The 14,194-nt window shown below is 25.4% G+C and overlaps 1 protein-coding gene across 1 annotated transcript; it reads left to right on the forward strand.

The window, feature by feature from the left end:
• Positions 1-4,156, forward strand: INS49_015485 (uncharacterized protein; the record flags this gene model as incomplete). The annotated part of the gene is made up of 6 exons (XM_043176166.1): positions 1-202; positions 258-1,014; positions 1,076-2,151; positions 2,209-2,838; positions 3,550-4,049; positions 4,112-4,156. 6 exons carry the CDS (start codon positions 1-3, stop codon positions 4,154-4,156), a joined length of 3,210 nt encoding a protein of 1,069 aa, XP_043019621.1.
• Positions 4,157-14,194: the final 10,038 nt, after the last annotated feature.

Genomic DNA, 14,194 nt, shown 5'->3' on the forward strand with positions numbered 1-14,194 from the left:
ATGGCCCATCTATCACGACATGATCCCCTCTCCATACATATCGAGTTGCAAGATGAGTTGGGACGATTCAACCTGTGGGCTGGGAACATTGGCGTGTTCGCCCCGCTGCAAGCGTCTCTGGACTTTCGCCTCATCGATGTTCCTGATATCAGGGCCCAATTCTTGAGGCAGCTGGACACACTAAGCATAACTCTTACCCAGCGTGCGCAGGTTCACTTCCGGCCCCAGGAACTCGAGAGCTGACAAAGACGTCACAGTAAACGAAGCAGCTGTCCAAGCCAGCACGGATGAAAATGAAGATTCACACGACGAGAATGCCACTAGGGAAGCGGACGGTTCACTGGTATCGGAGCATGACATCTTCGACCTTGTTCAATCTATCCATGTGACCATTGATTGGCTTCACAGGCTCTCTAATCTCGTACGAAAGGCGAGCTTCGGCAGCCAGAATCAGAGAGCCGCCAGGTTCCCCCTGGAAGATGAGGCCGGCAACGACATCACCGAATGTCTAGCAGAGATGTTTAAACATCTGATTAAACGAGAGTGTTGTGATATCTCGGACCAGATCTTAAATCGGCTGGCGCAGACAATGATCATCAGACGTCGTCGAGTGCTTTACAGGCGGTCGCGTCAGAAGCGTTGGGTTTTGCAACAAGAAGCATATCGACCGCGACATTTGGACCCACCAGCACAGCTAGCCCCGTTGCAAGAAGAAGAATATTCCGGAGAGGACCACGAAAGAAGTGAAGTGACTGAGGAGGTCGAATTTGAACCCGAAAATCGTGTCAAAGTTGCACCCAGCGGGATGACTGTCACAACTCTTGATCAGCAAAAATATAGAAAGCTGGCAGCCCCTTCTCGGATATCTCGCGCAACAACCGCGCCACTCCAGCACGATGAGAAACTTCTTGTTCCACCGCGGCCCCATCTGGCGAAATATGGAAAGGAATTTGTTTGTGACTACTGCTGCCTTATCCTACCCAGCAGCGAGGCTGCCGATCAAGACACCTGGGCGTAAGTGGTCACTCCATACAGAAGCCTGCACTTGAGTTGACTAACTTGTTTGAATTCAAAGAAATCATGTCAAAAAGGATCTGGATCCTTACATTTGTGTATTCGATGACTGCACACAGCCCTATCAGATCTTCTCGTCCAGCAAAGAGTGGCTGGCACACATGCGGTCGGAACACCGCATGAGCTGGCGATGTGTTGTCAGAGATCATCCTCCGCAGATATTCGAGACCCCCGAAGCTTTTTTGAATCACATGACAGATGCCCACCCGGGAAAGTTTCGAAAAGATCAGCTGCCTTTCATCGCGGAGAGCAGTGCGCGGGCTCTCAGCCCTACCGTGCCTGCGTGTCCATTCTGCGATGAGGACTCCGGCGACCTTGAGAATCATGTGGGAAAACACCTCTGTCATTTTGCACTCCAGTCCCTGCCGTGGCCAGACCACTTGTACCAACACTCCGAGATTATGAGCGAGCCGGAAATGAACAGCTCCAGCTCCGAGGATGTCGAGCGAGAAACTATCAAGGACGACTTGGACGATAGCCTCGGTTTCATTGACGTTGAATGGATCCATTCTCTCGATACAGAGCCAGAGCCTTTGTTGGATATGCCTGTGTCTTGGCCCATCATTCAAAAGACTTTCCCCGAGCCGGATCAGGTCTTGAGTGAACTCGCAGCGCACGTCGCCAGACGCGCGACCATTGGCGCAAAGGACATCCATGGAAAGCCAGAGACACTTGATGAAGAGCTTTTCCAAGTCAGAGAGCAGCTTCCTAACGTCGTGTTGATCGGTGCTGACACGGATACCCGCGCTTTCTCAACCGCCGTCTCAGGAGCCTTAACCACCTATGCCGAATCTCAAAGACCAAAGCCGATAGGCCCTAGGCTCGGGAGACGCCCTAAGCTCGGGCCAGGCCCGTTTCCTGAGAAGGAATGGTTGTCGGCGTATTTGGGCCATTCGCAGAGCCATTCGGAAGGCCATTCGCAAGACCGTATGCTTCGTGCTTCACTGCGAGGACCCTGGGGTTTCGAAGGGGAGCACATTGTGCTCAATGTCGAGGTCGCTGTCCCTGACGCTTACCCCGAAGCTCAGGCCCCCAGTTTCACAATTGAGGAAGATGAACATATGCCTGAAAGGATACGTGACATGTTGCAGCGAGATGTCCATAGGATTTGTCAACTGTACTTACAACGAAAAGAGGCTTGTCTCGGAGCGGTTTTCTCGTACTTGCTAGGAGAGCGCGATCTGACTTCCATCATCGACATGTTCAAGAACGAGAGGGGACATGCGATTCCGGTTGGAGATGTGGACGAGGATAAGCCCCCAGCTTCTCCAATCTCACAGACAGACGGACTCAAATTCGCAAAGGTCGCCCACAAACATGGATCAACGGAACCGAAGACGGAAGCTCAGCCCAAATCTGGCTACTTGGCCAAGAGAGGAAAGAATTTCGGTGCCTGGAAATCCAGATTCTACGTAGTCGAAGGCCCGCAACTGGAGTACTACGACGCGGCAGGAGGAGCCCAGCTGGGATCTATCAATCTCCAGGGCGCGCAGATTGGCAGGCAGCAACCTCGGGTTGACACACAGTATCGCCATTCTCTGTTGATTCTGGAGCCCAAGAAAGGTTCCAGTACGATAAGACACGTGCTGTGCGCTGAGAGTGATGAAGAACGCGATCTCTGGCTTGAGGCTTTGTTGCCCTGGACCAACCACACGGATTCCGGCGAGATGCCCTCAAGCGAGCATGATCCATCCGGAGCGTCTGAATCACAGACGGCCATTCCCCAACTCCACACGTTTCTCATACAAGAGAATGGGAAATCGGGTCAGTTTCGTCCAGTCGACCTCCACGCACCCCACATCAGCATTGCGTCCGCATCCATTGGCACTTCCCAGATCGATTGCCGGCTTCACCCCTCCAAAAGCAGATTTGGAACCTTAGAGGGCCTGCCAGCGGGTGTTATATATATGGATATCTCTATCGCTATTCCACAGAGCAGTGTACAAAGTGTCACCGTTACGGTAATCCTCGATGACGAGACGCCCAAGCTCCATCAAGCAATCCAGGGTGAGCCAGGCCGCACTTCAGGGAGCTTAGCCAATCCAGTGAGGATGACGGAATTCTATGGGCCCAAAACCATGGTGATAAGTGGAGGTAAGGATGTGGAGACTCGAAGTCCACGTTCCAAGCTCGAGGTCAAAGGTACAGGCATAGCTCTTGGGGGGGGTGGAGCTGAACCGCAAACAAGTATTACTACAGAGGCTCAAGCATGGAAGTTTTCAGGCCAATCCATTCCCGAAAAGGATTCACCGCTACATCGCACCCTACGCTGGCACCTCTCTAGCAGTTCAGCTGTGCCCTTATTGCGCGACATGTGTATACATACCGGCTTCTTGTTTCAGGGTACAGCCGAAGCATTCTTTCTGACTGCTGAAATCGAGGGGAAAGCTTCGAAACTCTCAGATCGCATCAGGCAAGCATCACAACAGCTTGGAAGAGCCAGTCGAAATTCATCTAAGCGGGGAAAGATACTAGTCAATATGGGCAATGAACACCCATACCGGCGGCTTGACGAGCTTGCAAGGACTTTACCCGAGGCTATGTACAGGGCGAACGAGCTGGAGCTTCATCTGATGATCCCTGAGGCGCATTCCGTCCAGCCTAGTGGTATGCCAAGTGGGCATGGACTGGACAGATACGTGGACACCCAAGAAAACATCGATCCCAGCAGCGGGGGTGCACTGCGCCATGCCTTCGACGGGACATCCCATGAATCTCAGCCTCGGGAAAGCGTCAATGTTGATGACACGGAAAACATTGGTCCTAGCAGTTCAGTGCAATACACGCCGCCGCCGGAAGATGCTGATTTGGTCGACCAGTCTGCCGGCCCTTCCAGCAATGCCAAAGACAGCCAACAACATGGACACAGCGTTGACCGTGATTCTTTCACAGCATTGCCAGTGGGAGGAGGGACGTTGCGCAAGGGCTCCAAGAAAAAGGGCAAGGACAAGCACTCCCAATCTCGATCGGAAGTTGTGAGACTTTGGACATGTGTTCGTGCCCCTTTGCCCCTTGATTGGTACTATAACTCTAACAGCTCTCCGTTCTTAGTGTTATTGCCACAATGCAGGTAACTCATTAAACGATTACGCATGTTACAACTGTCATGTCCAACGCTGCAGCAACTGTGTTGCCTACCAAACTACTGTATACCCTAGCCGTGTTCGGAGGTAATCCAACGTACCCGCACTGTTTTTTAAGGCTGTTCAATATTATATTTATCAATTCGAAATATTCTTTAAAATGAGAAGTTTACGTGGTTAATGTATAGTTAAAGTAAATTACGGTAATACTCGACTTAGATTAAATTCAATCTTTTATAAGGTTTATATTTTCCTGTATTATATATGTATAAATACGTTATTTCCTGTGTAACTGCTACTTTCCTGCACCTAGAAACCAGACAAGTTTACAATTATGATTCTTACGTGCTTAGTGCAATGAATCTGTTGGAAGGTGCGAGGGTTGTATGCCCATACGCTAGCGCTAGCCTATAAATAGGCTCCTTCTAAGCGTTTAATAGCGAGGAGATTTCTCTCCTTAATAATAATAATTAACTATTATTTGCTTAATTGCTTTATTAAGTTATAAGCTTAGCATTGCTTAAAATATCTTAAAACGTTAGGAAATATTAATACCTTTATTTCTATAATTATTTTTATACCTAAATCATTAAGATTTTAATATTGCTAGCCTTTATTTATATAACATGGTTTACCAGGAAGTAGCGGATATTAAGAAGTAACAGATTTTTACAACTTTAGCCAACTTTAGCTAGCCATAGCACCCACCTAATGTAAAAAGATTTATAAGATTTAGCACTAATTAATACTAACTATAATTAAACTCTTATTTTTAATTAATTTTATTAATTTAAAGACATTAATGTAATTATAATGCTAATTTAAACTAATTAACTTTTAATAAAAAATATGCATTTAGCATTATTTAATGCTAACTATATCCTTAAAAAGTTAATTTACTATAAATTATTAATACCTATATATTTATATTAATTAATGCTAACTAAGCTAAATTTACTATAATATAATTAAAATTTAATTAAATAAACCCTTTTTTATCTTTCTTATAAGTTCTTATATTATATTTAATCTTATTATAATTACTATATCATCTTTTAATTAATTCATTATAAACCAACTCCTTAATATTATCATTAATTTTATTAACTAATTACTTTCCTTTTTATTTTTCTTAAATAAAAGCATAAAATTCCTTAATAATAAATACTTCTTTAAGCTATACTTAAGTTCTTTTAGCCCTTTAATATTTTATAAATATTATATTAACCTCTTAAAGTATATAAATTTACTTACTTATTATAATAAGTAAATGCATTATTACTTATATACTCTTTATTAATTAATTAATAATATTTATAATTAATATAAAAAAGCTTTTTTAATAAGCAAAGATTTTATCCTTAATAAAACTTAATTATTAAATAATTTATTAAGCATTTAATAATATTTAAAACTCTTATTTTTAAAAAGAAATAAAAAGGGATTATATAAAAGTTTATAAGTAAATATTAAGCTTAAAAATTATAAAATTAAGGTCTTAAGAAGAAATTTTAACTTTTTTAAATGCAAACTTAATATTTTTTATTATAAAAATCTTATTATAGGCTGCCTTAAATATAAGAAAAAACTTAAATTTAATAATATAATTAATAAAGGCTTAAATAAAAAGATTAATTTAATTATTATATACATGCTTTAAAAATAAATATAATGCAATATTTAATAGTTAAAGTAAATAAGATAAATATAATAATATATTAATAATAATAATCTTATTATCCTTATAATATTAATTAAACTTAATTAATATATAGCTTTTATAATTATTTATAATTAATATTTAATAATTAGCATTTTTCTTTAATTTAATATATTTATTAAAGTATTAAATTTATTTTAAATTAATCTTATTATTTATTTATTTATTAAAAATAAGCTTAATAACTTAATTATTTAAAAAACCTAATTTTATTACTTAGCTAGTAAAGTAATAAGCGCCTTAAATAATTATAAATAATAAAATCTATAATTTACTTATATTAATATATTTAATAACAATTATTTATTTTTAATTACTAAGCTAATTAATTTAACCTTTTTATATTTATTAATATATATAATAATTATTAATATAGCAATTATGCTTATTATAAAGCTAGTTTTATTAAAGTTATAAAGGTTATTATTAATAATTTAATATTTAATTATTATATTATAAAGTAATTTAAATTAATTCTTAATAATCTTTAAATCTTTATAAAGGGCCCTTTAATAATTATAAAAATAATTAAATTTAATCTTAAGGCTAAATTATTAATCTATAAAGCATTAAGCTTAATGCTTATTAATAAGTTTAATATCTTGCAATATTAATAAAAGGTTAACTATATCCTTTATATTAAAAAGTTATAAGGGAAATCCTTAAATATCTTAATTAATAATATATTAAATAAGCATTTACTTTTTAATTTAATTAAGTTTATGCTTATTAATATATAATTCTTTATATAAATATTATTAATTTATCTTATAATGTAATATAATTTTAAAAACGTTAAAGATATTAGTAGCTTAAATTATAAGCATAAGTTTTATATTATTTTTCTTTAAGTTTTTAATTACTTATATAGCTAAAAGAATTTTATCTTCTTTAAATAAAGAATATATTAATAATTATTAATTTTTAACGTATTAAATATTTAATTAAGCGAATTAAAGTAAGATTAATGTGAAAAACTAAGATGCGATTTGCATTAAAATAAGTCCCCCTTACTAAAAGTTAATTATTTTAAACTTAAATATAACCATATTAATCCCTTTAAATTAATTAAATTAATTAAAAATAAGGTTATCAAAACAATTAGCATTAATTAATGTTAAATTCAATTAAATTATTTATATTAAATAAGTGCTATGGCTAGCTAAAGTTAGCTAAAGTTGCAAAAATCCGCCACTTCCTAATATCCACCACTTCCTAGTAAACCACATTACCATTATTATACCTTATAATAGCTATTATAGCTAATAATAACTTATAATAATTTAGCATTCCTACCTTATTTAATATTTTAACTACTTACTCTTTTTTATTTATTTACCTATATTAATTAATGCTAACCACTATAAATAAATAAAAATATATAAATATTATTTAAAATATACCTAAAAATATATAAATATTATTTAAAAAATATTAAATATACTTAACTTTAAGCTTAATTTATTATTTCTCCTAAAGTTAAACTTAAAAAGGGAAAACTTTTTAAATTAAAGGATAATATAAAGTTATGGCTTTTAATTTATTAGCCTTAGCAAATATATTATAAGCATTAAAGAATAATTAAATAAAAATATAGCCTTTGTAAAATAAAAAAAGCTTAATAATTAAGCCTTTATTATGCTTTTAAGCTTAATATATCTAAGCCTTATAATATTTATTATATTATATAGAAAATTTTTTAATACTTAAAAAATATTAATTAATTAATTTAATTATAATATTAGCAACTTAACTATTTATTTCTTTTATTAATTAATAAACTTATAATATAAGGATAGCTTTAACTTATAAGGTTATTTAAATGCCTTTTAAAATCTTTAAATAAAACTTTATATTAAAACCTTAATATTAAAATAATTAATTAAAAGGTTAATAAAGTTACTTTTTAAAAGTAATAAAATTAAAAGCTTCTTTTTCTTAATAATGCTATTAAATATTATAAATAATATTATTAATAATTTAAGCAGTTAAAACCTTATAATGTTTTTTAAAATTAAACCTAAGATAATAAATATTATTTTTTATATAAAGATTAAATAATTTAAAACCTATTTTACCTTTATTTAAAAAAGGTTAGCATTAAAAAGTATAAAAAAGGCTATAAAGTTTATATTAATAAATATTAACTTTATATTAAGTAATAAAGAATATATTTAATGTTATGCATTAAACTTTATATTTATTAACTATTTATATATTAATTATATAAAGCTTATTAAACATAAAGTTAATTAAAAATAAAAAAAGGGTAAGAAATAAGCTATTATAAATTAAACTATAAATAAAAAAGTTATTAAAATTTTTAATAATAATAAGAAAGATATAATAGCATTATATATTAATATTTTAATATATATAATAAAGCTGCTAATAATTATAAGTACTTTAATATTATAAATGTTTAATTTTAATGCTTTAAAGCATATAATAAAATATATAAAAGACTTTAATTTTTTTTATAATTATATTTAAGTATAATTATTATTATAAGCAGTAATTAACTTATTATAAAAGGCATTAGCTTTATAAAAAAATTTTTGCAATTATTAAATGAATTAATTATTAAAAGCGTCTTTATTAATGTTTTATATAATTATGCGTTAAGGAATATTTATTTATTTAGCTAAACTATAGTTTAAAAGAAATTTCAACTAAATGTATAAGGAAACGATATCTTTTTATTATTAAAAGATAATAAATTTTATAAGATATTATAAGTAAAGTTTTAATATAAAAATTTTAAAATTTAAATAATAAAAAATAACTTTGCAATATTTGCAATATATAGCGAATTTTATAAAGCTTTTAATTATAGCAATTTATTAAAATTAATTGCTTAATGCTTATATAAAAATAAAAATGTTATATTAAATAAATTAATGAATTTTTATTATAAACCATACTAACTTATAAAGTTTATTAAGAAATGCCCGCAATTATTATTAAAATGATAATTCATGTAGCCATTTAAGTATATTTAATTTAATTTATTAAGTAAATTTTTAATAGCATTATTAAAAGGTTCTTAATACTTTATTTTATTTATTAATAATTATACTTAGTTTTATTAAGTTTACTTTATTGCTTAAAAGGATAATATTTTAAATATTATTAAGAGATTTTTAAATATAGTTAAAATTTAATTTAATGCAAAAGTTAAGATATTTAATTTAAATAATAAGGGTAAATATATAAATAAGATAATTATTATAATATTTTAAAAACGCGGAATTATCTATAAGAAATTACCCTTTTACCACTATAAATTAAATAATATATTTAAAAGGTTTATATATATTATTATTATTAACGCTTATATAATAATTTATAATAAAAATTATTTATTTCTATGGCTTAAAGCGATTTCTTATATAATATATTTATAAAATTAAAAATTATACTTAGCCTTATTATGCTAAATAATGCTATTTAAGGCATTTTATAAATAAAAGCTTAATATTAAATATTTCTAATTATACTTTTGCCTTGCATATCTTTATATATTTATTAAAACTTGTAAATTAAAAATAAAATTATTAAATAAGGCTGAAAAGGCATACTTTATAGAATTTAAGGCTAAAGATAAAACTATCTTTTATTTATTTATGCTACTTTAAAAAGTTATTATAATTATAATATTAAGCTATATTACTTAATTTAATTTAGTAATGAAAATTGCATAAATAATTAATTAATTAAATAAAAATATGCTACTTAAGATAAAGGTATTATTAATGTCTTAGTTAATAAAACCTATTAATAATGCGGAACTTGCAAACGAACTTGCCAATGGATTGCTTAAACTTGTAAGACCTGTTAATAAATTACTTAAACTTGCAAAACCTATATAATTATATAGTTCTTAAGGATAATGGATTTAGCCTTTATAAAAAGTAAAAGAAAATGTAAATATTATTATAAAATATTTTAAAGATTTTAATAACTTAGCATTAATTAATGCAAACTTTATATTAAATCTTGCTTAATTAGCATTAATTAATGCTAATTACCTTAATTAAATCTTTACTTAAGCATTACTTATTAACATAGCAAATATTAATAATATCCTTAATATATATATATAAGCTATAAAGAATAATAAAGGGGATGCTTAGCGATAAGCTATTAAAAGGAAACTTAAATTAGTTTAATATTAAAATAGCATACTTGCATAGCCATTTAAAATATAATGTTTATATATAATTATTATAAGGATATTAAATATTATTTAATAATTAATAAGTTATTTTAAAACTTCTTAATGCCTTATATAAACTTAAATAATTAAGCCGTAAATAATTTAATACTTTTAAAAAGGAATTAATTAAATATTTAATAAAAACAATATTTAACCCTTGCGTTTTTATTAAAAACTAAATTATTATCACTATTTATATTAATAACATTCTTATTATTAAAAGTCCCTCTTAAGTTAATAAACTTTACATTAAGCTTATATAACGTTTTAAGTATAAGGATTTTAATCTTTGCAAATACTTGCTTAAATTAAAAATTATATAAATTAATAATAAGATTTGCATTTCTTAAAAGAAATATGCTTAATAAATTTTAAAATGTTTTAATATATTTAATTATAATTAAAAATAAATTTTTATAAATTTAAATTTATTTTTATAATAAAAGAAACTTAATGATATTATAATAAATATAATAATATATTAATTATTTATTAAATTTATTAATTTTCTCGTTATTAAAATAAAACTTAATCTTGCATTTTTATATGCAATGCTCTTAATATTTAATGCAAAGCTCGTAATTTATTATTTAAATATTATAAAGAAAATGCTTTAATATATTTAATATATATTAAAGTATGCCTTATAATTTTTAAAATAAATATCGTTATTTTAATTCGCTATACTTAATATATATGTTAATGCTTTTTATAATATTAATTTAAATAATTTAAAAGCGTTTAATAAATATATATAACTTTTTAATAATAGCTTAATTGCTTAATTATTAAAGCGTTAATTTATTATTGCAAAATTTACTTATAAGGTGAAATATATAGCATATTTATTAATATTATTATATCTTTATTAAATAATTTAAGCATTAAAAAATTTAAATATTAATTATATTAAATATTTACTTATTTTATATATTAATAATTAGCTAATAAAAACAAGCTACTTAAATAATAAAGGATAGGTTTTGCTAAACCCTCTTAAGGATAACTTAAGAAGGAGCTTTAATGCAATAAAGAAAGAAAATAGGAATAAAAGGAAATTAAAGAAAGAAAAAAGATAAATATTTTAAAAATTCTTAAAAATAAGAAAAGCTTACTTAAAGCATTAAATATATAAAAAAAGAAAAAAGTTAATTTCTTAAAAAAATATTTAAAATAAGTATAAAAATTAGCTTTTTATAATTAATTAAAATTTAATATAATATTATTTTTTATATAATTCCTTATATTTATTATTATATTTCTTTTTAAGTACTTTATAATAAATATTATAAAAATTATTAAAATAAAACTTTATTATTTTTAATTAAGCCTTTAAGTTTTAAAATTTACTTTATTATAATCTTAATTATTATTATTATTTTTAATTCTTTATTTACTTATTTTATTATAGCTTTTACTTTTTTATAAAAGCTTTAAATATTCTTAAAACTTATTTAATAATATATTTATTAATTATATTTTTTTAGCTATTAAAGTTTGCTTTAATAATTAATATTAATATAGCTATTAAAAATTTAAATATTTTTATAAAATAAAAAGTAAATTTATTTTTTTTTTAATTATTGCATAAAGTATAATATATTAGCTTTATTAACTTTTGCTTTTACTTTTTATAAAGCTTTTATTTTTACTTTTACTTTTTATAATATTTTTGCTTTTAATATTTATATTTTATATTTAATTACTTAATTAGCTTATTTATAAGCCTTTTAAATTATTTTTAAATAAACTTTATTATTATTTTAATTATTTTAAGTTAATTAATATACTTTAAGTTTTATTTATATTTATTATTAAAATAAATAAATAAAAAAGATCTTTATATATATTAAGATAAATATTTTTTATTAACTTTAAAATATTTTATAATATAATGCTTAAGTTAAAGGCTTATTTAATTAAAATTATACTTAATTAGTTTTAAGTTATTTAAAAGTTTATACTTTATTATATATTAAATATTTAAAATTAAGTTATTAAATTAATTTATATTAAAGGTATTATTTCTTTTATATTCTTTTTATAATTAATAATAATCTTAATATATTATAATTTAAATAACTATTATTAAATAATATTCTTTTATAATAAAAGCTTACTTTTTATTTTAATTACTTTTATATTATTAATTTTAATAAAGGGAATTAATATAAGTATTTAAATAACTTTATTAATTTTATTAAGCTTTAATTAAATAATAAATATTTAAATAATAATATTAATAATAACTTTAAGTATTTTATAATATATAATTTTAATTAAAAAAGCCTTAACTTAATTCTATATCTTTTAATTATTTTTTTCTTAATTTTCTTTAAAATAATTTTTAATAAACTTAATAATATGCTATTTATAAAATATTTTATTAATTTATTTTAATTTTAATATAAATTATTTATTAAAATCTTATATTTTATTTTTTAAAATAATTATTAAATATTTATAAATAAATGCTTTAATATTTTTATTTATTTTATTCTTTTTATCTTTTAATATAAAATTATTTTATAATAAGCAATAATTCTTTATTTTATTAAAAATTATTATTATTTAATAATTAAGCATATAAATAAATATAATAATAAATTTATAATTTTTTATTAATTTATATTATTAATATTTTTTAAGTAAGGTATAATTATAATATAAAAATTCTTTAAGTAAAAATATAATATTTTAAAAGTTAAAAAGCTATTAAGTTATAAGGGCTATAATATATTAAGTTTTTAATTCTTTATATTTATAAAGCATTTCTTTTATATTAAAGAAATTAAAAATAAAAAAGGCTTAATATTATTTTATTAAGTTTATTAATTTAATTAATTTTCTTAACTTAAAATAAAAATTAATATTTAAAAAATATTTTTATATTATCTTTATAAGCTTATTATTAAACGCTATTTATTTTATATTAAAGAATAATAATTAATTAAGGATTTAAGAATATTAAATATTATTTAAGCAAACTTTATTTATAATAATTTTTATTTTAAAAAAATCTTTAAAAAAGTTAATATTTACTTTTTAAGCAAAATTTTATTAATTTTAAATATTTATAATATTTAAAAATTATAATATTTTGCTAAATAAGTTTTTAAAATTATTAAAATAAAAAAGTTTTATAATTATTAATGCTAAATTATTCTTTTTTAAATTAATAAGCTTAATTATTAAAATTAAAATATTAAAATTTTAAGGTATTTTATAATATAAAGATAATTAAAATTACTTTTTTACTTTATCTTTTTAATTAAAAAATATTTTAATTTTTAATTATAAAGAAAGAAAGCAAAGAAAATAAATAATAAAATAAAAAGTAAGTAATAAAAGTTAAGTAATAAAAAAGAAAGGTATAATAATAAAAAAAGCCTTATACCTTTAAAAATTATTATATAAGTAATTAAAATAAAGAAAGTTAAAAATAAAAAAAAAATATAATTAATATTTAATTATAGCTTAAAGTAGCTTTTATAAATAATTATTACTTATTTTTAAATAAAAATTAAATAAAGAAAAAAATTAATATATTAAAAGTATATTATTATTAAAATAGCTAAGTAATAATTAATCTTTAATTTTTAATTAATAATAATATAAAAATAAAAAAAAAAGAAAAGAGAAAAAGGAAAAGGGCTTAACTATAAATAAATAAATATAGCAATATATATAAGCTAAAATAATAAAAGCTAATAACTTACTACCTTTAAGTTAAATAATTACATTAATTAAAAAAAATAATAATAAAAAGGCTTATAAGTTATTATTAAAAACTATTAATTTATTATTTTATTAATAATTAAAATAAAAGAATATATAATTTTCTATTTTTCTTAAATAATAACTAATTATAAAGTATTTTTTTTTTAATTTATAAGTTTATTAAGCATAAATTAAAATAAATTACTTAGCCAAAATTTCTTTATAATAAAAAAATAAATAATTTTTTTATAAATAAGAAATTAAAAATAAATAACTTCTTTTTAATAATAAACTAACCTTAATTAAAAGTAAAGTAATAAATTAATTTTTTTAATAATAAAGTAGCTTATTATTAATATTACCTATTTTCTTTTATTA

This window comes from Diaporthe citri (genome assembly GCF_014595645.1).
Source record: "Diaporthe citri strain NFHF-8-4 chromosome Unknown scaffold_9, whole genome shotgun sequence".
In the NCBI taxonomy this organism is placed as follows: domain Eukaryota; kingdom Fungi; phylum Ascomycota; class Sordariomycetes; order Diaporthales; family Diaporthaceae; genus Diaporthe; species Diaporthe citri.